The sequence below is a fragment of the Salminus brasiliensis genome, chromosome 4, assembly GCF_030463535.1.
Source record: "Salminus brasiliensis chromosome 4, fSalBra1.hap2, whole genome shotgun sequence".
NCBI classification, from domain to species: Eukaryota; Metazoa; Chordata; class Actinopteri; order Characiformes; family Bryconidae; genus Salminus; species Salminus brasiliensis.
The window spans coordinates 3,288,286-3,315,032 of NC_132881.1; the positions used below are offsets into that span (position 1 = coordinate 3,288,286).

At 39.3% G+C, this 26,747-nt stretch overlaps 3 protein-coding genes across 3 annotated transcripts; all 3 read left to right on the plus strand.

Annotated features, from left to right (window-relative positions):
• The first annotated feature begins 2,273 nt into the window (after positions 1-2,273).
• On the plus strand, positions 2,274-3,608 carry LOC140553971 (4-galactosyl-N-acetylglucosaminide 3-alpha-L-fucosyltransferase 9-like). The gene has a single exon (XM_072676768.1). The coding sequence runs from the start codon at positions 2,274-2,276 to the stop codon at positions 3,369-3,371; it is 1,098 nt and encodes a 365-aa protein (XP_072532869.1). The 3' UTR covers positions 3,372-3,608.
• A 4,750-nt stretch (positions 3,609-8,358) lies between these two features.
• Positions 8,359-12,721, plus strand: LOC140553973 (4-galactosyl-N-acetylglucosaminide 3-alpha-L-fucosyltransferase 9-like). Its single transcript, XM_072676769.1, has 2 exons — positions 8,359-8,410; positions 9,310-12,721. Exon 2 carries the CDS (start codon positions 9,321-9,323, stop codon positions 10,431-10,433), a length of 1,113 nt encoding a protein of 370 aa, XP_072532870.1. The 5' UTR covers positions 8,359-8,410; positions 9,310-9,320; the 3' UTR covers positions 10,434-12,721.
• Positions 12,722-15,360: 2,639 nt separating this feature from the next.
• LOC140553974 (4-galactosyl-N-acetylglucosaminide 3-alpha-L-fucosyltransferase 9-like) lies at positions 15,361-21,184 on the plus strand. The gene is made up of 2 exons (XM_072676770.1): positions 15,361-15,418; positions 18,812-21,184. Exon 2 carries the CDS (start codon positions 18,820-18,822, stop codon positions 19,933-19,935), a length of 1,116 nt encoding a protein of 371 aa, XP_072532871.1. The 5' UTR covers positions 15,361-15,418; positions 18,812-18,819; the 3' UTR covers positions 19,936-21,184.
• Positions 21,185-26,747: the final 5,563 nt, after the last annotated feature.

Below are 26,747 nucleotides of genomic sequence, written 5' to 3' on the forward strand. Positions count from 1 at the left end.
TGCCTTTGTTTATTAAAGTTTGTCTGTAGATGTAGTTAACAAGTGAATGAAGTAAATTTGACTAATATTCGGACACTATTACTTGGACTAATTAATATTAGGAGTAATAATTGTACAAATTCTCGACAGTTAAATCTAGTAACTTGGACTAATGTACATTACTTTTATATTGCTTTATGTTATAAAGCCAAGTGAGGTTGGCTCAATGACAATATAGGGCCAGCCCAGATTCCTGAAACAACACACATTGCTGAGAAATGATGAAACCAACAGCAGTGTGTCGTCTCGGATCGTCTTCCTCTGGAGATGGACTTGCTCTTAAAAAAGGAGATTCTGTAACCACCGTCTTTAGTTGTAACAATGAAATATTTTATTTCAATCAAAAGAACAGTGTGGAGAGAGTCTGCCAATTCTGAGTGCCCCTCGGTCTCTCTCTCTCCGACTTAGGAATACCTTGAGTTTTTATACCCTACTTCATGTCATATTCTGTTGGATTGTTGCCATATATGGAATGTTTGCATTTCATCCATAAGGAACAGTCATTAGCCCCCACCATTACATACGTGGTCCACAGCCACATCTGGACCACGTTTAAATCAATGTCATGTTCACCCAAAGGGATGTCCAAATCTAAACAGCATCTTATGTTTGTTCAATTCATGTATATTTGGTCAAGAAACGGGGCCCCCTTTCTTTTCTACATCTACCCTGTGTGGCTTACCATATCACTCCTCAACTCCATACCATTCCTTCAGGCCTATGAACATCTGCATAGCCAATGAATATACTACAAGTGCAATCTAAACTCATTCACAATTACTTCAGATTACAGATTCCATATTTCAAAACAGCAGAGGATTATGGGAAATACATTGTCGCTGTACAATAAAAAACATGCATCTCTGAAACGGCAACTTTACAGGAGAAGGCAGAAACCTTTCAAACTTTCAATGGAGGTCAATGTAAAAAAATTTCATCCAAGTTTTTAAGGTGCATTTCTTTTGGTCTGTTCAATCAGAAATAACCCTTTAAATAGGGCTAAGACACGTCAGTGTGCCAAAAGTGTTCTTCTATACTTCTATAACTATACTATATCTTCTATACTTATATACTTCTATAACTATACTTCTAAACTTCTATAAACAAAGAATAGCCTCATTTGTTTCTAGTTACTGAGTAATACATCTTAGTGTTTTCAGTTTTATGTAAAATAGACTTTATTTGAGTTCTAACTAAATTACCACTGGTCTAGTAACAGCTACAAAAGAGATTTCTTCTTGGGAGCATCCTAAGGTGAACTGCAAAAATATGGACATCGCACCCATTTAGCTTTTAAATATCATGATTGGTTAGGCATTTCCAGACAGTAAATATCTAAGCATTCAAAGAGTTGGTATGACAGTCTCTTAGAAAATGCCTAAGCAACTTAAAATACTGTAGACCGAATGGCCAGCTGGCATGAAGTCACAAAATGAAGTGAAGAAATAACACAATTTGGGGAGGAAGAACATGCCTGAAGCCCATCCTTCCTAATCTACTGTCCGATAAATGCCATCTCTACCTGCTTCACGTGTCTTGATTGACAAGTCTGTGCGACCCTCCACCACCCAGTCAACTCCATTTTAACCCAATCATCCATCATTCCAGGCTCCCCATATCAGAGGGAAGACTAGCTTCCTATCACAAAGCAGAAGCCACCCAAACTCCACCCCTCCTCCTTATAGTCTTCTCCCAAATCATCAAGTGGAAGACAGGGTCCGAGCTAGCAAAAGCTCTATTGAACTTGTCTTTAATACATAGAACAATGGTCTTGCATTAGGAGAGTGAAGGTTTTATGTGTGTTTTTACTGGGACCCAGTAAGGCTTCCCAAATGGGCCCCATTGTTACAACCCACCTTAATCTCACTTGGGTCCTGTCTAGGTCCCAAATGCAGTGTACAACCCAAATTAGGCCCATGTTTAACCACTCCTGGTTCCATCACTGACCTGGTGGGCATCCATTTTTGTGTGACCAACGTGGAACTCTGGTTCCCAGTTGGGCTACCTACGTATACAGGTCCACATGGACATGTTAGCTGGGGTGTCAGAACAGGGTGATCATCAAACTGTGCTAATCTTCGGCTCGCAGTTTCCCAACACTGACCTAGATCCTAATTAGCTATAAAAGCAAATGTGACAGAAGGAATATCATAATCACAACCATACACATTACAACCAACTTGTGGTGTTGTTTTTTTTTGTCTTCAGGTATCACCCTGATGTCCTTTTGGAGAATGCAGCAGTTCTTGGTGATAATCACTAGCTGGCTCGGGGGATTTGGGACATGCCTGCTATTTTTCCAGTACACCTTGCCAGACTGTTTATTTCAAAGTGTTCCTTCTCATCTGACACCTCATTTCTACCCAAAGACCAACAGTTCCTCTCTCCAAGAGGTCTCTCAGCCAGAAAAACCCATCCTGCTGGTGTGGGCGTGGCCTGAAACCGACAATTTCAAATTTGACCCAATCGAGTGTAAAAACAGGTTTGGCATTGACAGCTGTAACCTGACGGACGACAGAAATCTGTACACCCTTTCAGATGCGGTTCTCATCTACCACAAGAGTATTAAAAATGACCTGTCGAGCCTTCCCCAGACTCCTCGTCCTTCCTTCCAGAGATGGATTTGGTTTAACCTCGAATCGCCAACTAACACCCGGAAAAAAGCTGGTCTGGAGAACCTCTTCAACCTGACGCTAACATACAGACGGGATTCTGACATCTCTGTGCGATATGACCTGACTGTCAGAAAACGCAAATATGAGAATATTGTGATTCCCAAGAAGGACAAGCTGGTCTGCTGGTTTGTGTCAAACACCAACCCCGGTACCGGAGCTTGGGCCAGGATCAAGTACTACGAGGATCTCAGAAAACACATCAATGTGAGCATCTTTGGAAACATGGCTGGATCACGCTTGAAGGATGAAGACTACTACCCTACCATGGCCAGCTGTAAGTTCTACCTGTCCTTTGAGAATTCCATCCACAAGGACTACATCACTGAGAAGTTCAACGGCCCACTTGCAGTGGGGACCGTACCTATTGTGTTGGGGACCTCAAGAGAAAACTATGAACAGTTTGCACCAGGAGATTCATTCATTCATGTAAACGACTTCCCCAGTGCAGAGCTCTTGGCTCAGCACCTTTTTCGTCTGGACAAGGATGACGAGGCCTACAGACACTACTTTGACTGGAGAAAACACATCTCTACGATTCCTCATTATTCTGTTTGGAACGAGGAGTTTATATTGCCTATCTGTCAAGCCTGTGATTATATCGCAAGGCATAGAGAATATAAAGAAGTGCATGATCTTTTCAAGTGGTATTTCTCTTGATTATATTGATCTTACTGTTATACAGTGCAATAACCTCTGTTTGATGCACTTTTAAAACTTTTTAAAATTTAAGTTAAATTTCGTTATTGATTTTTATTGATTAACCACCTTACAAACTATTAATAAGCGGTTATAGAACAAATAAAAAGGCCAACATTGATCTGTCTCATGGGAGACAATAGTCAGCTCATTCATCTCTTCAGTTAAAGCCCAGTTGCTTCCTTTTCTTTGTTTTGTTCTATATAAGGTATTCACTTTACTGTAAGATGAACACATAGTCCATGAAGAATATTTTCTCCAGTTGTCCTAAGTCACTTTCGTAAGGTGTAAATGAGATTGAACATTAATATAATTACATTAAATACATTAAAAAATAAAAGTTTTAATAATGTAAATGACTAATAATTAAATAATGAAAACCTCCACCAACAGATGGAGTTCCACCAGTTAAAATCTAATATTTATTGGCTTGTTGTAATGTGTACACAGCCAGTCTTAAAAAATATAAACGCCACAAAAAATGAGTCACCTTCTGATAGCAAGGTGGTAGTAGGCTCCTGCAGATGGCAATGCACAAGGATGCACGGACTATAAACACTTTGGGGTGTGCAATGGTATTCATAGACTGAGCTAAGTAAGTGCAGTGCTGAAGGCCACAGTATAAAGGAAGTAGCTACATTTGCAGGTGTGTTCAAGTGTACGAAACTAACAGACAGGGACTGATGGCAGATCATGGCAGATGACTTATTTTCCACACATCCAACAAGATAGTTACTGCACTCTTCTCAAAGTATGAGTCCAGTTGCACAACTCGCATGTATTTATAGCCCCATCATCCTTGTGCAACATCATCTGCACTGTGATTTATTTTTTTTGTCTGGGGAGTTTATTAAGTCAGTTATCCTTAAAATTGAAAGTTGATCACTTCAATTTTATCGTCATTATCAAGGTGGTAATACTCAATACTCGCTTTAGGGGACAGGACCAAGTGTAAGCTCAGTGACTTTAATTGACTTATAATTTTCTGCATTTTATAACTTCTTCATCTTTGTGGGCTTCTCTGTAGACCTTTATATATATATATAAAGATGGTGCTGGATGGGTTCAACTGAGGTCTAGAATGGATCCCAAGAACTTGTAAGCTTATCAAGTATTGAGTGCACTGAGGCCATCCTCCTACAACAAGTTTAAGTCTAGGCTGGAGGGTCATTGACATTTGTAAGAGCTGACAACAAGGGCTGAGGTTCTGTTCAATTTACTATGAAATATCATCACCCTGGCTGCCCCAAGTGACACCTTTGAGGGTTCACTTTCTTCATTACAATGTAAGAAAACCACAAAGTTGCCAATGACCTGCAGGTATTCAAGGAGACAAGAAGCAGGACACAATCTCTGGCTTTAGGATACGTGAAACTGAACAGGTCATTTATATATCCTCAGTTGAGGCCTGGGCAATCGCAATGTAAGGAAATAAGAGTTCCCAGTCAGGTTACTGCTCTCATTTCATCCTTTGGGGCATCTTTCCTAGGGTTTGGTCAATCTACAAGGGTGATAGACTGAACTGTGGGCCTGATCTAATTGAAGCATTGAGCAGAGGTCCACCTACAGTCTTGAGATGTAGGCTTATCTGTCCGTTGCCTCATACCTGGAGAGCAGGACCAGGGGATATTGCCTTGGAATATTGCCTTTGGGAAGTGGTCACATAATCTCCTAGCAAACATAATGCCATGGCAGTATTTAAAAGCTGGGTCAGGCCTGGGAAATTTTGTCAGGGATATTTTCATATAAGAAAGTGAGCCCAATAGGTCTATTAACACCTAGCATTTTCTGGTAGGTCAATATCGCATGCTTAATGCTTGGAGATTTCTCTTGAACTGCTGGTGTTGTAGACCACTTCAGTGTTGGAGCATCTGGTCTATCACCCAAGCCACTGGTTTTGCATGTCATCTGAGGAGACAGAAGTAGGAAAAAACTCCAGACTCTGCGCTCACATAACCGGTGACCCAGGGAGACAAGTGGTGTCAGGTCCTCCTTCTTAGCAGGGAGCCAGCAGACTCCGCCTTCCTTTGTTGCCATGAACACAGATTCAACACAGAGCTGCTTAAACCTGTTGCCATGCTAGTAATTGAAATAACACCTGCCATCATAGTCTGTTCCACAAGACTGGCTTGAAATGTTGAAATGTAAACAAATGGCTCAGTGGATGCATTTTAAACTAATTTTCAACTTAAACTTAACACTGGTGATTATGGGAAGAAAAAAAAAGACTTATATATTTATTTATTTTTATTTAAACAAAATAAATGCCAAAATGTTGTGGGGTTTTTTTGTTGCATTTTTTTTGTTCATGTTTTTTTGGAGATATGATGTTTGTGTTACACTTATATATCACTAAATAAAGGATTGCATTTATTGTATTTGTATACAGAAGTACCCATTAATAACTTTCTTATTCTGAACTTTCTAATTATTATCAAAGACATGGATGAGTATTGGTGTAGAAGTACTTGACTGCAAAGGGTGGTCCGACATCCTATTAAACCCTAAGGATTAAAAATGGGATGTCACTCAAGTTCATATCCCAAGGCAAAAGCAAATACTTTTGGTAATATAGTGTATGTGTGTGTATATATATATATATATATATATATATATATATATATATATATATATATATATATATACATAATTGTACATTGTAAAACTAGTGCTTAAAGTTAAATATTTTGATGCTAAAGGTTGTATGCTTAAGTGTTTAAATTGTTGCATAAAAACCATTCAGAGTAATCACAGATAGCTACTTGTATCAACATATGTGTATCAACATATGAGTATTAAATAATTAAATAACTATCTATTCCCAACTATTATAATAACGTTATCATATATTATTATAATATTATAATTAGGTTGTTATAACTATTTCATAATGCTTAAGTGGTTTGTTATTGGGGTAGGTTATTATAAAGTGTTAAGCTTGCTACACTGTAAAAGTCATAATGTTAGGTCAATTTAAAATGAAAAAGTAACCAAGAATTTTATTTACAGAATTTGAGTATCAACTTAATATGTGCTGCCAACTAAACTGGGATGTAAGACCTAAAAATTTGAGTTAGGACAACTTTTGACTAAACTACATTAAGTTTGCTTAAAACATAAAATAAATACAATTATGCAATTATTTATTTTTACATTTTTAGGCTGCTTGACTTTCCCTTTTTTTCTGTGTTTTTTAGAGTGTACATAGTGTATATATAGAATTATTTTATGTTGTTTTTGATGAAAAAAATAGTAAGTGTGTAACTTTGGTTGGCATTAAAAATGCTCAGATATGCCTATTTAAATAACACATAGATACATCACATGTGTTGATCAGAAGACCAAACTGATCAAAGGTCATAGTACAATTTACAGGGCTGTTGAGTTTTTACAATAGGCTGGGTTGGGAATGGTGTCTATAGCTCAGAATGTCTTCAAAATGAGATAGTCAAGAAGCATAATTGTTTACAGATGTGTAAAGAATTGAAATATGTGAAAATGTGAAAATATCTCTCAAAGTATCCCTAACTTCATTTATGTTAGAGGGATATATGCAGGGCGTTATAGGACAAACAATCCCCAAAGAAAACTATTCAGATAAATTAAATAAAGTATTGGGACACCTCTTTTATTGCCATTTTTAAAATCAATGCTATTACAAAATAGCTTCTTCTGCTTATGTTAGAGTAGCAGTCTCTACTGTCCAGGGAAGAAGGCTTTTTACTAGATTTCAGAGGAAGAGGAGCGCTGCTGTGAGGATCTGAAGATTGCATTCAGCAACAAGAGTGTTGGGTGTTGGATGATGATCACCACCCCACATCATTCCCAACTCCCAGGTTCATCCATAAAAGTACTGGATGGGAGCTCCACCATCCATCATTCCAGAGAACACAGTTCTTCCACGGCTCCACAGCTCAATGCTGGGGGGCTTTATACCCCTCTAGCCCCCGCCTGGCATTAGGCAGTATGGTGCCAATAGGTTAATGTTGATCTGCTCTAGGGAGTCCTATTCTATTGGCAGCACTTCTCTACAGGGACTAAACAAACTGGGTGTGACTTAAAGCAGCTGAATGAGTTCTTTAGAAGGCATGTCCACAAACATTTGGACAAATGATGTATGTGCAATGTTCACTAGAGGATCTGAGTAATCATTTAAATATATATATTAATTATTATTTAATTTTATTTTTTGTGTGTGGTGTAGTCATGGCAACAACTGGTTCCTTGTCATTGTCAACAACATTGCCATTAAGCCGACTTCCCCTGTATGAGTTCTTTAGAAGGTGTGTCCACAAACATTTGGACAAATGATGTATGTGCAATGTTCACTAGAGGATTTGAGTAATAATAATAAAAATATATATATATTTTTTTAGTAGTCATGACAACAACTGGTTCCATTTACCACCATTCTTAAAAAAAATTGTCATAAAGCCGACGTCCCCTGTATTATTGACCATATTTTATTAATGACATTAACCATTTCAGTTGAACTGTCCCTTTATGAATCTGAAACCAGGGGAAATTTGAGCCATCCCTTTGTAGACATTACAAAAGAAACTACCCAGCTGACTAGCAAAGCAAATTTTTTTCACCACATGGAGGTGTGTGAACATTATTATCTTAGATCACATTTACAGTCCATGACATACACTTGCTTTTTAAATAGGGACAGTGCCACTACTAAGTACAAAGTACAAATATTCAAATGAGGGCAAGCTACACAATTCAGTATGCACATGCATTCTTAAATGTGCTCCTCCCCACTTTAGATTTCCTTGTTTCAACAGTAGTAATCCAATACCTTCCATACTTGAACCCCTGAGGTTTGGCGTCGACACCTGAGAGCAGTCTGAACAGTCAACCGTGTACAGCCTCAGTAGGTGGAGCCAGGTGTAACTGAATATGAGCCGAGTGTTTTTTTTTTTACAGCTGATTCCTCTGGGCAGCTTTGCTTTGTACACTCCGTTCAGAGGGAATTCATGAGTAAAGGATTTAAGGTAGGTTTCTCTGAAAAACATTTTACAGCAGCTAAATGTACTTTGGCACCTTCTACGGTGGAACCTCTGTGAACCTCAAGGCTGTGTTTGACCAGAAAATATTTTATGGCTTCAGGATAGTTCGTTGTCGATTGTCATCAAGGCACAGGTCAAGTTATCCTTTTACAAACACCTTCTTAACGTTGTTGAGGCAAATCATATGAAAAATTTTTGGACTTCTCAGAATCTGTTTAGAGTGTGTGTGTGTTGAGACTGTAGCACCAGGTAGGCAGACAGAAAATGTTGCCTTATTCATTTATCCACCTTATTTGAAGCTCTGATGTCTCAAATTGAAATGCTCAAAGGATTTTCACTGCACTGTTAAAAAGTCTGGAGCCCATCCTTCCTAATCTACGATAAATCCGATCTCTACCGATAAATGCCATCTCTACCTGCTTCACGTGTCTTGATTGACAAGTCTGTGCGACCCTCCACCACCCAGTCAACTCCATTTTAACCCAATCATCCATCATTCCAGGCTCCCCATATCAGAGGGAAGACTAGCTTCCTATCACAAAGCAGAAGCCACCCAAACTCCACCCCTCCTCCTTATAGTCTTCTCCCAAATCATCAAGTGGAAGACAGGGTCCGAGCTAGCAAAAGCTCTATTGAACTTGTCTTTAATACATAGAACAATGGTCTTGCATTAGGAGAGTGAAGGTTTTATGTGGACATGTGGACATGTTAGCTGGGGTGTCAGAACAGGGTGATCATCAAACTGTGCTAATCTTCGGCTAGCAGTTTCCCAACACTGACCTAGATCCTAATTAGCTATAAAAGCAAATGTGACAGAAGGAATATCATAATCATAACCATACACATTACAACCAACTTGTGGTGTTGTTTTTTTTTGTCTTCAGGTATCACCCTGATGTCCTTTTGGAGAATGCAGCAGTTCTTGGTGATAATCACTAGCTGGCTCGGGGGATTTGGGACATGCCTGCTATTTTTCCAGTACACCTTGCCAGACTGTTTATTTCAAAGTGTTCCTTCTCATCTGACACCTCATTTCTACCCAAAGACCAACAGTTCCTCTCTCCAAGAGGTCTCTCAGCCAGAAAAACCCATCCTGCTGGTGTGGGCGTGGCCTGAAACCGACAATTTCAAATTTGACCCAATCGAGTGTAAAAACAGGTTTGGCACTGACAGCTGTAACCTGACGGACGACAGAAATCTGTACACCCTTTCAGATGCGGTTCTCATCTACCACAAGAGTATTAAAAATGACCTGTCGAGCCTTCCCCAGACTCCTCGTCCTTCCTTCCAGAGATGGATTTGGTTTAACCTCGAATCGCCAACTAACACTCGGAAAAAAGCTGGTCTGGAGAACCTCTTCAACCTGACGCTAACATACAGACGGGATTCTGACATCTCTGTGCGATATGACCTGACTGTCAGAAAACGCAAATATGAGAATATTGTGATTCCCAAGAAGGACAAGCTGGTCTGCTGGTTTGTGTCAAACACCAACCCCGGTACCGGAGCTTGGGCCAGGATCAAGTACTACGAGGATCTCAGAAAACACATCAATGTGAGCATCTTTGGAAACATGGCTGGATCACGCTTGAAGGATGAAGACTACTACCCTACCATGGCCAGCTGTAAGTTCTACCTGTCCTTTGAGAATTCCATCCACAAGGACTACATCACTGAGAAGTTCAACGGCCCACTTGCAGTGGGGACCGTACCTATTGTGTTGGGGACCTCAAGAGAAAACTATGAACAGTTTGCACCAGGAGATTCATTCATTCATGTAAACGACTTCCCCAGTGCAGAGCTCTTGGCTCAGCACCTTTTTCGTCTGGACAAGGATGACGAGGCCTACAGACACTACTTTGACTGGAGAAAACACATCTCTACGATTCCTCATTATTCTGTTTGGAACGAGGAGTTTATATTGCCTATCTGTCAAGCCTGTGATTATATCGCAAGGCAAAGAGAATATAAAGAAGTGCATGATCTTTTCAAGTGGTATTTCTCTTGATTATATTGATCTTACTGTTATACAGTGCAATAACCTCTGTTTGATGCACTTTTAAAACTTTTTAAAATTTAAGTTAAATTTCGTTATTGATTTTTATTGATTAACCACCTTACAAACTATTAATAAGCGGTTATAGAACAAATAAAAAGGCCAACATTGATCTGTCTCATGGGAGACAATAGTCAGCTCATTCATCTCTTCAGTTAAAGCCCAGTTGCTTCCTTTTCTTTGTTTTGTTCTATATAAGGTATTCACTTTACTGTAAGATGAAAACATAGTCCATGAAGAATATTTTCTCCAGTTGTCCTAAGTCACTTTCGTAAGGTGTAAATGAGATTGAACATTAATATAAACCAACATTAAAAAATAAAAGTTTTAATAATGTAAATGACTAATAATTAAATAATGAAAACCTCCACCAACAGATGGAGTTCCACCAGTTAAAATCTAATATTTATTGGCTTGTTGTAATGTGTACACAGCCAGTCTTAAAAAATATAAACGCCACAAAAAATGAGTCACCTTCTGATAGCAAGGTGGTAGTAGGCTCCTGCAGATGGCAATGCACAAGGATGCACGGACTATAAACACTTTGGGGTGTGCAATGGTATTCATAGACTGAGCTAAGTAAGTGCAGTGCTGAAGGCCACAGTATAAAGGAAGTAGCTACATTTGCAGGTGTGTTCAAGTGTACGAAACTAACAGACAGGGACTGATGGCAGATCATGGCAGATGACTTATTTTCCACACATCCAACAAGATAGTTACTGCACTCTTCTCAGTATGAGTCCAGTTGCACAACTCGCATGTATTTATAGCCCCATCATCCTTGTGCAACATCATCTGCACTGTGATTTATTTTTTTTGTCTGGGGAGTTTATTAAGTCAGTTATCCTTAAAATTGAAAGTTGATCACTTCAATTTTATCGTCATTATCAAGGTGGTAATACTCAATACTCGCTTTAGGGGACAGGACCAAGTGTAAGCTCAGTGACTTTAATTGACTTATAATTTTCTGCATTTTATAACTTCTTCATCTTTGTGGGCTTCTCTGTAGACCTTTATATATATATATAAAGATGGTGCTGGATGGGTTCAACTGAGGTCTAGAATGGATCCCAAGAACTTGTAAGCTTATCAAGTATTGAGTGCACTGAGGCCATCCTCCTACAACAAGTTTAAGTCTAGGCTGGAGGGTCATTGACATTTGTAAGAGCTGACAACAAGGGCTGAGGTTCTGTTCAAATTACTATGAAATATCATCACCCTGGCTGCCCCAAGTGACACCTTAGAGGGTTCACTTTCTTCATTACAATGTAAGAAAACCACAAAGTTGCCAATGACCTGCAGGTATTCAAGGAGACAAGAAGCAGGACACAATCTCTGGCTTTAGGATACGTGAAACTGTACAGGTCATTTATATATCCTCAGTTGAGGCCTGGGCAATCGCAATGTAAGGAAATAAGAGTTCCCAGTCAGGTTACTGCTTTCATTTCATCCTTTGGGGCATCTTTCCTAGGGTTTGGTCAATCTACAAGGGTGATAGACTGAACTGTGGGCCTGATCTAATTGAAGCATTGAGCAGAGGTCCGCCTACAGTCTTGAGATGTAGGCTTATCTGTCCGTTGCCTCATACCTGGAGAGCAGGACCAGGGGATATTGCCTTGGAAGATTGCATCTGGGAAGTGGTCACATAATCTCCTAGCAAACATAATGCCATGGCAGTGTTTAAAAGCTGGGTCAGGCCTGGGAAATTTTGTCAGGGAAATTTTCATATAAGAAAGTGAGCCCAATAGGTCTATTAACACCTAGCATTTTCTGGTAGGTCAATATCGCATGCTTAATGCTTGGAGATTTCTCTTGAACTGCTGGTGTTGTAGACCACTTCAGTGTTGGAGCATCTGGTCCATCACCCAAGCCACTGGTTTTGCATGTCATCTGAGGAGACAAAAGTAGGAAAAAATTCCAGACTCTGCGCTCACATAACCGGTGACCCAGGGAGACAAGTGGTGTCAGGTCCTCCTTCTTAGCAGGGAGCCAGCAGACTCCGCCTTCCTTTGTTGCCATGAACACAGATTCAACACAGAGCTGCTTAAACCTGTTGCCATGCTAGTAATTGAAATAACACCTGCCATCATAGTCTGTTCCACAAGACTGGCTTGAAATGTTGAAACAAATGGCTCAGTGGATGCATTTTAAACTAATTTTCAACTTAAACTTAACACTGGTGATTATGTGAAGAAAAAAAAAGACATATATTTATTTATTTTTATTTAAACAAAATAAATGCCAACATGTTGTGTTTTTTTTTTTGTTGCATTTTTTTTGTTCATGTTTTTTTGGAGATATGATGTTTGTGTGACACTTAAATATCACTAAATAAAGGATTGCATGTATTGTATTTGTATACAGAAGTACCCATTAATAACTTTCTTATTCTGAACTTTCTAATTATTATCAAAGACAAGGATGAGTATTGGTGTAGAAGTACTTGACTGCAAAGGGTGGTCCGACATCCTATTAAACCCTAAGGATTAAAAATGGGATGTCACTCAAGTTCATATCCCAAGGTAAAAGCAAATACTTTTGGTAATGTAGTGTATGTGTGTGTGTGTGTATATATATAATTGTACATTGTAAAACTAGTGCTTAAAGTTAAATATTTTGATGCTAAAGGTTGTATGCTTAAGTGTTTAAATTGTTGCATACAAACCATTCAGAGTAATCACAGATAGCTACTTGTATCAACGTATGTGTATCAACATATATTAAAATAAGTATTAAATAATTAAATAACTATCTATTCCCAACTATTATAATAACGTTATCATATATTATTATAATATTATAATTAGGTTGTTATAACTATTTCATAATGCTTAAGTGGTTTGTTATTGGGGTAGGTTATTATAAAGTGTTAAGCTTGCTACACTGTAAAAGTCATAAAGTTAGGTCAATTTAAAATGAAAAAGTAACCAAGAATTTTATTTACAGAATTTGAGTATCAACTTAATATGTGCTGCCAACTAAACTGGGATGTAAGACCTAAAAATTTGAGTTAGGACAACTTTTGACTAAACTACATTAAGTTTGCTTAAAACATAAAATAAATACAATTATGCAATTATTTATTTTTACATTTTTAGGCTGCTTGACTTTCCCTTTTTTTCTGTGTTTTTTAGAGTGTACATAGTGTATATATAGAATTATTTTATGTTGTTTTTGATGAAAAAAATAGTAAGTGTGTAACTTTGGTTGGCATTAAAAATGCTCAGATATGCCTATTTAAATAACACATAGATACATCACATGTGTTGATCAGAAGACCAAACTGATCAAAGGTCATAGTACAATTTACAGGGCTGTTGAGTTTTTACAATAGGCTGGGTTGGGAATGGTGTCTATAGCTCAGAATGTCTTCAAAATGAGATAGTCAAGAAGCATAATTGTTTACAGATGTGTAAAGAATTGAAATATGTGAAAATGTGAAAATATCTCTCAAAGTATCCCTAACTTCATTTATGTTAGAGGGATATATGCAGGGCGTTATAGGACAAACAATCCCCAAAGAAAACTATTCAGATAAATTAAATAAAGTATTGGGACACCTCTTTTATTGCCATTTTTAAAATCAATGCTATTACAAAATAGCTTCTTCTGCTTATGTTAGAGTAGCAGTCTCTACTGTCCAGGGAAGAAGGCTTTTTACTAGATTTCAGAGGAAGAGGAGCGCTGCTGTGAGGATCTGAAGATTGCATTCAGCAACAAGAGTGTTGGGTGTTGGATGATGATCACCACCCCACATCATTCCCAACTCCCAGGTTCATCCATAAAAGTACTGGATGGGAGCTCCACCATCCATCATTCCAGAGAACACAGTTCTTCCACGGCTCCACAGCTCAATGCTGGGGGGCTTTATACCCCTCTAGCCCCCGCCTGGCATTAGGCAGTATGGTGCCAATAGGTTAATGTTGATCTGCTCTAGGGAGTCCTATTCTATTGGCAGCACTTCTCTACAGGGACTAAACAAACTGGGTGTGACTTAAAGCAGCTGAATGAGTTCTTTAGAAGGCATGTCCACAAACATTTGGACAAATGATGTATGTGCAATGTTCACTAGAGGATCTGAGTAATCATTTAAATATATATATTAATTATTATTTAATTTTATTTTTTGTGTGTGGTGTAGTCATGGCAACAACTGGTTCCTTGTCATTGTCAACAACATTGCCATTAAGCCGACTTCCCCTGTATGAGTTCTTTAGAAGGTGTGTCCACAAACATTTGGACAAATGATGTATGTGCAATGTTCACTAGAGGATTTGAGTAATAATAATAAAAATATATATATATTTTTTTAGTAGTCATGACAACAACTGGTTCCATTTACCACCATTCTTAAAAAAAATTGTCATAAAGCCGACGTCCCCTGTATTATTGACCATATTTTATTAATGACATTAACCATTTCAGTTGAACTGTCCCTTTATGAATCTGAAACCAGGGGAAATTTGAGCCATCCCTTTGTAGACATTACAAAAGAAACTACCCAGCTGACTAGCAAAGCAAATTTTTTTCACCACATGGAGGTGTGTGAACATTATTATCTTAGATCACATTTACAGTCCATGACATACACTTGCTTTTTAAATAGGGACAGTGCCACTACTAAGTACAAAGTACAAATATTCAAATGAGGGCAAGCTACACAATTCAGTATGCACATGCATTCTTAAATGTGCTCCTCCCCACTTTAGATTTCCTTGTTTCAACAGTAGTAATCCAATACCTTCCATACTTGAACCCCTGAGGTTTGGCGTCGACACCTGAGAGCAGTCTGAACAGTCAACCGTGTACAGCCTCAGTAGGTGGAGCCAGGTGTAACTGAATATGAGCCGAGTGTTTTTTTTTTTACAGCTGATTCCTCTGGGCAGCTTTGCTTTGTACACTCCGTTCAGAGGGAATTCATGAGTAAAGGATTTAAGGTAGGTTTCTCTGAAAAACATTTTACAGCAGCTAAATGTACTTTGGCACCTTCTACGGTGGAACCTCTGTGAACCTCAAGGCTGTGTTTGACCAGAAAATATTTTATGGCTTCAGGATAGTTCGTTGTCGATTGTCATCAAGGCACAGGTCAAGTTATCCTTTTACAAACACCTTCTTAACGTTGTTGAGGCAAATCATATGAAAAATTTTTGGACTTCTCAGAATCTGTTTAGAGTGTGTGTGTGTTGAGACTGTAGCACCAGGTAGGCAGACAGAAAATGTTGCCTTATTCATTTATCCACCTTATTTGAAGCTCTGATGTCTCAAATTGAAATGCTCAAAGGATTTTCACTGCACTGTTAAAAAGTCTGGAGGGTTTGTTTCCACCTGGTTCTATCTTGCTGACTACAGTTTTTCACACTCTGGGTTTTATCATTAATATTGAAGCTGTGGAACGTCACAATGGATGAAAATGTCAACTAGGACTATGGTTGTGTTTGATAGATTTACATAGTTTATGTATGTTTTTATGTGAACTTTAAAGAGAGATTAGAGATTGTTCAGAAAAACAGAAACATCAAACACTGTATTTTAACTAATACACGTCTTACTTGAGAATCCATTTTAGAGGAACTAGTTTGGTTGACTCTACAGCAGTGGCTCTACAACCAGTCCTTAAGGTAGCCCCTACATTTTTTATATATCCGTTTAAGGTTGTTAGAACTTTGTTGGAAGCTAGGTTGCAGAAAACATCTGAACAGAATTCTGTAGATTCACGTGCCAGATTTACAAAAGTGTCTTTACAAAAAAAATCATTGTTAGATGAGCCCTTTTCCCTTACCTTTACTCTTTAAGATTAAAGGTATTAGAGTAATTCAAGAGTAATGGTATATAAGATAGTAAATGTATATAAGGTAGTATATGTATATATATTTGTATTTTTTTAATAGTTTCTCATTCTATTTTCTCAACCTTATGACAGCCTCACACTTGGCAATGATTTTGTCTTAGTGGAAAAAGTTTAATTCTACTAATTCAACTTTTTTTTAACAAAAACTAAAGTTATTTACACGTGGAAAACAATGGCTTTCCGATGTCACACAGCAGTTATTTTCCAAGGGGGGTTTACTTCCTGGTTGTCACTGTCATGATCCACACGGTCTGACAATGACGGGAGAACACTCGCAGGGGATGGACCAAGGTGAGAGAGTTTATTGATGGCAATAAACCGTAAACAAAACAGAAATGCAGCAATGATTACCAGGGATAAGGAGGAACATAAACAACAGCCGTGACAACCAATACTGGGCAAACCAAAAGAACACACCTGGGGCTGGTGAGGCACTAGGGCTGTGCTAGCTGCCGGGGCTGAGCCAATACCGCTACTCAGAAACATAAACTTCCAAGCCGAGCTTGGGAAACCTAAAAACTAGGACATAAAGAGTAGCGCTAGTCAGGCGCATTGAACTTACTAGACTTGAGAGCGTGAGGAGTCAGCCGCCAAACCTAGACGACTGATCCGGTCCGACGGTGAGGAGAGCTACCTGCTGAAACGAGCTGGAGAGTTGCTCACTCCTGGAGCTCCAGGACCCCAGCTCGCTAAACCTATGAAGCTTGGCGAGAGATCGCCGCAGACCTGCAGTAGCTCCCTAAAGGACCCTGAGACGAGAGCTGCCTAGCTAGTTAGCTTTCCCTGCTAAGCTAGCTAGGTTGAAAGAGTCCTCTGTACGAGGATGGACTCTACAGACTAGACCGATGAATCCTGAGTCTCTACCATGAACTCAATAACCTGGGTGCATGAGGTGCACTAAAAGTAATTCTCGGCAACCGGCAGCTGACACTAGCCCTCCTTAAATACACCAGCCCACAGGTGTAACACATAAACCAAACAATGAACAGACACATGACAAACACAACCTAAAACCAAGATGGCAACGATGGGTGTCAACACAAGAGTCCTTTTCAACAAGTCCAGAACATAACTAAACATGACATGAACATGACAAGACTTTGAAGGGGGAGTTCTAGATTGCCTGTGAGCCGCGGACCGAGACCGCCCCTGGGGCGGGCATGGCGGCGCGGGCGTGACAGTCACTTTTAACTCTTGTCTGTTGAATTTTTTTAACTTTATCCTGTTTTTTTTTGTTTTGTTTTTTTACTGAAAAATTGAAAATTAAAAATGTGTTCAGCCAGTTAAGATAGCCTTTTATGCTGCACTTTACAGATTATGTTACAAACTGCTACAAAAAAAACCCTCTAAGCTGAATGTAAATGACTGTCTGCTGAATGTAACCCTACAGCTTATCCTAACCCCAATCTTAACCCTAACCTTAACATTAACCTAAAAGATTTCAACTGATTCACATCATCGAATCTAGCAGTTTTACATTCTTCACACCAGTTTCTCACCAGTTTCTTTTTTTGGTATTTTTGCAGCCCTTGTTTTTGTTCTTGTCAGGAAATACAAGCCTGTGTTCTGTAACTGATACCAGCTTGCACTGCCCTTTAAAAAAATTCAAAATGTGGGAACCATTCATAAACCAGAATTACCACCCTGTTTTACCATTTATGTGATGACAGTCACTCATACATTTTTCTTATATTTGCATAGTTCCTATAGCAGAATTATTCATATACCTGAGCTAATCTGACAGCACATGTACCCACAAGTAAGCCAGGTGTACTGAATTACCTTTCCTGCAGTTATGCACCCACTCAGGTAATAATCTAATATATGAAAAGATACATTTTGAGCATCATGACAAATTTTGCAGTAAGAAGGGAACTTTAGTAACAGTACCTCCATTCTTTTCGTGGAAGCTTTTACAAGGAAGTCATTCTTCTATTTCTGATAGAATCTTGCGCTTTGTAAGGGCCATGGTTAAAACATCCAGCTTTCACCTCTAGGTGTGTTTAGGATCATGATCTTGTCTTTCATGTTGGTTTCTGTTTGTTTGTTTGTTTGCTTGCTTGTTTTCAGAATTTGCTCGTATTTAACTGAATCCACTCTTCCCTCTATGAGCGAACTGTTCCCCATGTCACTGGCTGCAACACAGGCCCAACGCATTAATGCTCCACCCCCAAGCTTAACAGTTGGAAGGGTGTTCTTTTCATGAAATTCTGCAACCTTCGCTCACTGTGGCCAAGATGTCCAAATTTGACCTTAGTAGTGATTTATAAAGCTTTGACCTTTTGCATCACCTGGTCTCTCCTAACTGTGATTGTGAACATGCCATAGCCCTAACAACCTAATTCAGGTCTTTGATAAAATTTATTGGACAGCTGAAATGTCTTGGTGTGCTCATTTTTCGCTTCTTGCTTATAATTTTGACTTGGATGAATATGAAAAAGACTTAAATAATCCTTTTTAGTTTTTTTTTGTTTTTTTCCAGAATCAGCAATGTTTGCTTCAGCAAGAATGCATCATGGTGTCGTGATAGTCACATGCTGGCTTGCTGGATTTGTCACATGTTTGCTGTTCTTCCAGTATTCAAAAAACTGTGAATCTTTTACCTTTGCCTCAATACCAGAACAAAGTTTAATCATAGAAAGCTCGAATGACAACAAAAGCACTCACCCTCCACCTGCTCAGCAAGAAAAACCCATCCTGCTGCTGTGGGTCTGGCCTGAAAACTACAGGTTTGACTTCAGCGACTGTAAAACCATCTACAACATCGATGGCTGTCACTTGACGGACGACCGTAATCTGTACAACCAGGCGGACGCGGTCCTCATCTTCCACAAAGCTATCAAATGGGATCTATCTAACCTTCCTCCATCTCCTCGTCCTCCTTTCCAGAGATGGATTTGGTTTCATGTCGAATCGCCAACTAATACCCCCAAAATTCCAGGTTTGGAGAACCTCTTCAACCTCACCCTTAGTTACAGGCGCAGCGCAGACATCTCTGTGCGATATCCCCTCACTGTCAGCAAAACCCCAAACAAGGAGTTTGAGCTTCCTAAGAAGGACAAGCTGTTGTGTTGGTTTGTGTCCAACAACAACCCCAGTACCGGAACAGGGACCAGGATGAAGTACTATGAGGAGCTTAAGAAACACATCAATGTGAAGATCTTCGGAAGCCTGTCTGGATCACGCATGAAGAGTGAAGACTACTTCCCTACCATGGCCAGCTGTAAGTTCTACCTGTCCTTTGAGAATTCCATCCACAAAGACTACATCACTGAGAAGTTAAACGGCCCACTTGCAGTGGGGACTGTACCTGTCGTGTTGGGACCCCCGAGAGAAAACTATGAACAGTTTGCACCAGGAGATTCATTCATTCATGTAAACGACTTCCCCAGTGCAGAGCTCTTGGCACAGCATCTTCTTCGACTAGACAAGGATGACGAGGCCTACAGACACTACTTTGACTGGAGAAAACATGTCTCTGCAAATCGTCATCTAACCATTTGGAATCAAGAGTTCATCACATATATTTGCCATGCCTGTGAATACATCGGAATACACAAAGAGTACAAGCAAGCTCACGATATCTACAATTGGTTTTTTTCATAAGACAAATTCAAATTCAAATAAATTTAAACCATTTTTTAAGAAGCCCCTTTTTTGCAATACTGAGACATTATAATGTAAATAAAGTTGTACTTGTGATAAAATAAGCCATAACATTACATTTGAATTTTTAAAAAGACCAAAAAAGTATTCCATGGTTAACAATGGAATTACCTGCACCAACTTATCACAACTTATCATCTCTGTCAGACAAAAATGTAAATTTTACTTTACTTTCAATGGAAGTCAATGTAAAACACTTTTTTTTTATTTTGAAGCATTTCTATTGGTCTATTTATCATGGAATTGAAATGAAATCTAAAGAACACCGGGCAAATTTACATTACATGTCAAAAAGTGAAAATTGTCCAAAATCTATTTAGTTTTTTTATGCAACAGCAACTGAATGATGTACCACTTGAATATTTATAAACATCTTGTGTCACTTTATTGAAGATAACATCAGATTTTTATGAAGTAAGTAATTTTGTACCAACATACTCTTAAACCACGAATGCAAAGGAAATTTTTTCCACCTTTAACACAGTTATGAAGCTTCATTCTCCTGCAGTTGGACTTCCAATAAAGTAAAAGCAGAGTTTTACCAGATAGACTCCGGAGAGGAGCATGCAAAAGGGAAAATGTTAATCTCAAGAAAATTGAATAATTTAATAATTCAGTAAATGCAAGTTAGTCTTTAGCAAAGGCATCATCATCGGCCCAGCGTTTGCAAAATCTGGACTCACCCAGATCCTGCTGTCCATGGATGGCAAGGGTGGAGCCTACACTCCCCACCCCCTGCAACCAGGACCAACCTTGAGGCGGTGGGGAGGAAGGATGGGAAAGACAAGACGTCTGAAAGCCTCTGAAAGCAGCAGAGAGGCCGTGCAAGGTGATTGGTTGGGATATTAAGTCTTACGTGTAACAGTATATGGGGATGACTGTGCATCATTACAGCTGTAAAAATTTATCAAATATCTAGAACTTTAGTTTAAGGGCTAATATTAATTGTCATAATCTCATTTATTGTTCATGAATTTGTTGGGAATTTCTAAGACAATATCCGCTGCATATGTGTCACTTTATCATGCGATTACTGGGCTGGTGTTGGATTGGTAATATGTACAGTGCAAAGAGATACTATTCACAATGCCTAAACCTGTTCCTCGGCCACAGTTGCCAGGGTGTCGCACGGCTCCACCTTCATGAGTGCACTCGTAGGGGATTTTGGCAGTTGCTTGCCTTCACAAATTGATCTCAAGGTTTTTTCTGCATGGGTGTCTAAATAACCTGGACGAAGGAAAAATGGTGTTGTCTTTTTTTAAATAACTTAAAAATAAAGTTCCTTAAAAACTTCTGAAATGATTCTGGGCTGAACCAGGTTTCTTTTTTCAAATAATTTCCCAATGATTTAAAAAAAATCAATGGAAAGGTTCTTTAGAGAAGGAAAGTTGCTGTTTTTTTTTGTCTGTTCAGCGGTTTCTTGAGCATTTGTGCAGTATTGCTTCACAAAGTCATGCTTAGCAACACCCAGGAAAAGACCTAGAGTTGGTGCTATCTGCGGTCTTTATGCCTGGAGACCTTAGAAGGACCAAAGACGTGTCGACTCCAGGAGGTGGAAATCCAGAACGAATCAGCCCGAAACAGAGCCAAACAATTAAGTTTGTCCAAATCAATTGTTCCCTGTGAAAGAAGAAGAATCACGTCTCTCAACTGATTGACTTTCAGGGGCAAGAAAAGGCTGTTCTTAACCCAACCTGGATCTGTATAACAATGGATTTAACCGAATGAAGGCTAAACTAATGGCAAAAAACCCTGAAAAGACTGCATTACAGGGTTGGCAAAAGGATACCGATAAATAAACTTTGTGTATTGGCCTATACCCGATATTGATACGATATTATTATTGAATTTATAAATCATATATCTCACTATGTAAGAGAGACTTCAGGCATCAGAATTTACTTGCTCATTACTTTACTAACGTTGTAAAACAAACTATAACAAATGTTTATAAATAAACCCAAATACAAAGATATAAATAAACCCAATTCCTGTTTATTGTTCACTAAAATATAAATATAATATAACCATATAACCATATAATTGTGCTGGACCCTGGGCTCAGGACTTTTTTATATTCTGAAATTTGAAGTCTGTGAGACTAAAGAGGAGCTAGCAGCCGTTCTCCTTATACGGAAGACGAGCTGGATTACTCGCTGAGAGATGATGACTGGATAAGGGCACTACACTTGCTGTTTGCTATGACATGTGTATCACATCTGTAAGTTACTCTGATCCTGAGTTATAAAGCGAGTGCGAGAATTGGGTTTTGTAAAAATGGAACAGTCCCTTGGATCAAAATAATTATCCGATCCGATTAGCCGATCTAGCTAATTTTGGAAGAATCAGGACCGATATCCGATCCTAGTATCGGATCGGTGCATCCCTACTCTTGATAATAATAGCAATCTTTTGGACAACTCTCTTGACTTCACCGTATTTCTAACATGCTGTCAAATATGATAGTGAACGAACCCCGAGACAGTCCAGGTATTTGATCTGTGATTTATCTCAAGCACACCTGACACAACTAATAAAGCCATTGGCTTGCCAGCATTTGTCATTTAATATATAAACAAAAGGAAATGGTATATATTTAAGTTTACATGTTCACACACACACAATGACAAATCAGCCTTGGTACTGGCTCCCTTCTCTGAGATCCTATCTTTTGCATTTGTGTATTTTGCATCTCTGAGAAGGTATTTGAATTGAAAATCAATGGTCAGTAAAAAAAAATAAAGAAGCATGCAGTCTGGCCTCTCAGCTGGATCCTCAGCCGCTAGCAGATCCTCCATTATGACCCACTTTGTTTTAGATCATCTCCATTTGTTCAAATGTTCAGATTCAGAAATGGTTTCGATTTGATGTTTATGAGCCACCTCATACAGTTCTCTGAAGTATTGCTGTCAGCAATGGGAGCTCCGTTTTTTTAGCAAATGCTTGTTTGTGGAGACCATTTTCCATTCCAGCAATAACTATATAATGATCTGGGTTTAAAGGAGTTTACCTGAGCAGCACATGCAATACATTATTACAATTCCAGTTGGGTAAATCAGCTTTATTTTGGGAGATGGCCCACACCCTGAACTCTATGTTCTTCACTCTATATCATAAGATATAAGATATAATTTGTGTCTGGTTTTGGAACAGATGCTTCAAGCACAGCAATTGTGCTAAGGTTTTTGCCCAGTTGCTAGAGCAGGAGCAAGTCCCTTAGTGGCAAGTTTCTGTTCAGTGGCCCAATAAATGCCCAAGCGACATTTACTAATAAAGCTCAATCCACTCATTATTCTGTCTGCTTTCCATCAAGTTGCAGACATGGGCAAATATTTAACCACTGTGTTAAGACGACATGTAAACTCATGGGCAGTGCCAAGAGTGACACGTTTAAAAAAGTCTGGAGGCCTCAAGTCCACCTCAACACTAATCCTCAACTGTTTTGCACATTCCCCTCAAAATCCTCTGAAGAAAGAAACCGTACATGACACTAGAGCTAACTACTGGCACGTAAGGTAGCTAAAAGTCAATGCCACCCCTTGGGATCCACAAACCATGCAAGACAAACAATTGGTTGCAATGTGGTTGCAAGCCCAGCATCCCAGTATGGCAAGCTGTTGATGGTGGTTGAGCACTTCCTATTCCCCACATCACTCCTAGTGTGATGCTGGTCAGACAAACATCTGTTAGCTGTTGACACCTTAAAACATGTCTCAATGCAGCCATACTCCCTACTCGTGTCTCGTGAACGGAAACGGCACTGCATGATGATGGGTCCTGTAGTGGCATTCCCTTCAGTGATCTGTAACAGCAGGCTGGTGATGAATGGCTCGGTGATCTGTTAACTCCATCAACATCCCCATCCAGTGACATTTATAAAGCACATGACAGCCCTGTGTGTTTTCACAGGAAGATGGAAGATAGGATCTGCTTATCAATGGCATTCTCTGCGTGAACGGAAGAAAAGGCTTTGGAATAAACGAGGGGGAATTAAAAGGTTAGGAATGATGATAACGTATAAAATAAATAAAAGAGGAGACTTTTGGGTCGGGCTTTGAGAACTAAGCGCTTACACACGAGAACTTTCATACAGACAAGAATCATGCCATGGGTTATAAGCAGGCCTGGACTGCCCTCAGGAGTTCTGGGAGATCTGGGGGTGGCCCCAGTTGGCCCAGGTTTGTTTACAGCCTCAAAGAATGGAACAAGAGGTCACCTTGTCCTTCACCATCTGCACTCACCTGACTTACGGCTAGCTCTATAGTCTATACTTTCATCTTGTTCAACATTTAGTGTGTCTTAAAGTATCCTTCTCAATTATTATATTAATCAATATCAAATTCATACAGCCTACAGGTTTCAAAAATTGCTTGGGACAGAAGGTCATTAGCTTGATTCCCTGGCCTGGATAGAGGTGTGGTCAGGGATAGTGAAGGAACAACACTCTCGCCTCCCTCAATATTTACGGCTTTGAGCCTGAGACACCGGATCATTAATTGCTCCCCGAACACTCCCTGAGGCGGTTGCCCACCACTCCATATGTGTATGTCTACTGCCCCTAGTCACTAGTGTGTAGTGTGTGTGTGTGTGTTCAGTACCACAGATGGGATAAATGCAGTTTTAAGCTTGCTCCCAACATCAGTGATGAGAGCCCAACCCTGTTTACCATCCTTCTTCCTTCCTCTCTTACGCAATTGATTAGAGTCTGAAGTTAAGCTGCTTTTCTCTCCATGGAAACTTTTCCCTGCCACTGCCAGGGCTGTGAACAGACCCTGCTGTCCCTTGAGGAAATCTTTTATTTAAAGACCTCCTCCTCAACCCTGTCCCGCAGGAAGCAAAACTGGGTACGGAACAGCCTTCCCTCCTGGCAGTGTAGAATCATGGAGCTGTCAACCACAGTGACAGGACAGTTGAGGCCATCCCACCACATGGCATCCTTATTTCCCACCAAACCTACTGAGTGACAAGGCAGGAAATCTCGCAGTAGAGCATTGAACCCACAAAGATCTCATACCCTAGTGATTTGTGCTCTACACAACCCCTGCCTAACTTTTGGATATTCTTCAGCTTTAGTTTTCAAAGTTTAACCCTCCTATTATCTTTGGGGTCAATTTGACCCCATTCGATGTTTATCGTCTTAAAGAAAAAAGATGATTGACATCTTTTTTCTTGCTTCATATTTAATGACTTCTCACTAGGTTAATGGGGACAACTGAGCAAAAATAACATGAACATGATAATATGTTTTCTATGTCCTGTACACATGTTGTACGCATCCGTGTTCTTTGGAGTCAAATTGAGCCCAGATTGTTTTAGCTGTATAAAACACTAAAAAATTCTGCATTTTACACACATTTGTTTTGAATAATATTGAGGCCACTATGACATGCAATTTTATGATCTTTAAAATCTTTAGGGTCCTAACCTAACCATAACTGCAGAACTGTAGAGCGCAAGAATGTATATACAGATATATAGATCTTTTCTTTGCTGTGGGGGAAGATATGGTTCCCACAAAGATAGATAGTTCACAATACATAGGGTTTGCACAGCAGCCATCTACACCATTGCTCTTGGGGCTCTGTGTTTTGTCTCTTTCTATAAACCTTATGGCTGCTTCAGAGCTCACGTTCTAGCAAACAGCTGCATCATTAAGCAGGTTTTAACTTACTTGTCTCAGATGCCTCAGCAAAAACAATGCCTGGGAAAGGGAAACTGAGGAAGATGCAAAGATGTCCAGTTTTCAACAACAGTTGGTTCGCAACAGCTAAGGACGAAACCATTTGCCACAAACGTGGTAACTTGGAGCACCATTACACCACAATGCACATGCCCAAGGTAAAGGACACCTATTGGCTTAGCCAGGTATTTTATATATACAGTGCTGAGCCCTAACGTTCAGGACCACGCTCGCCCCGGATAATTCAGGCTTCACAATTCTGCTTTTAATTATGTAGCTTTTTATTCTATAGCTAATGAACTCAAAAAACATTTCCACCAGTGTATCGGCAGGATTGTGAAGATTGGAAATTCTACATAAATATAAATCAAGTTAATAGAAATGTATAAATGGAAAAATGATTTTTGCCATTTTAATATTACATCATATATTTTAACTAGTTACTTACAGCTAACATTAACCAACTAAGCATTAAATTCATCACTTTCAAGAGAGACACAGAGAAGATCTAAAGACCTGGGTTTCAAGGTTAAGAATATTATTTCACCCCAGTTGAGCCTCTGTGGTGTTTGGTGAAATTAGGAGCATCTGGCATCGCAATCACTCACCTTCCTGGGATGTGGACCCTGGGCTTGGACTCTCCAGGAATACTGTGAAGCCTCTGAGCACTTCTGGAAAGTACCCAACCCTCTGCCTGGGTCTGCTGGGTCAGATATCCGCTAATATTCATGTTAGCCAAACAGTGTATGCTTTTTCAGCATTTAGTTTATTCTACACTCTTAAAAATAAACATGCTGCAAATGGTTCTTTGTGGGATGGCATAGAAGAACCACTTTTGGTTCCATAAATATGTCATAAATATGTTCAGAACACCTTCTCTCAAGTTGCAAAAGTTCTTTATCTATTGAATGGCCATTTACAAAATGGTCTATGACAAAAAATAAAATGTATTTCTATAGCGTTTTTTTTTTTTGCAGTGAGGTGAGGATGAATCAACGCAAGGTCCCAGAGCAGTACAGCAGACAGGAGGGTAGTGGAGAGCCAGGTCAGGCATGGTTCTTTATGGAACCAA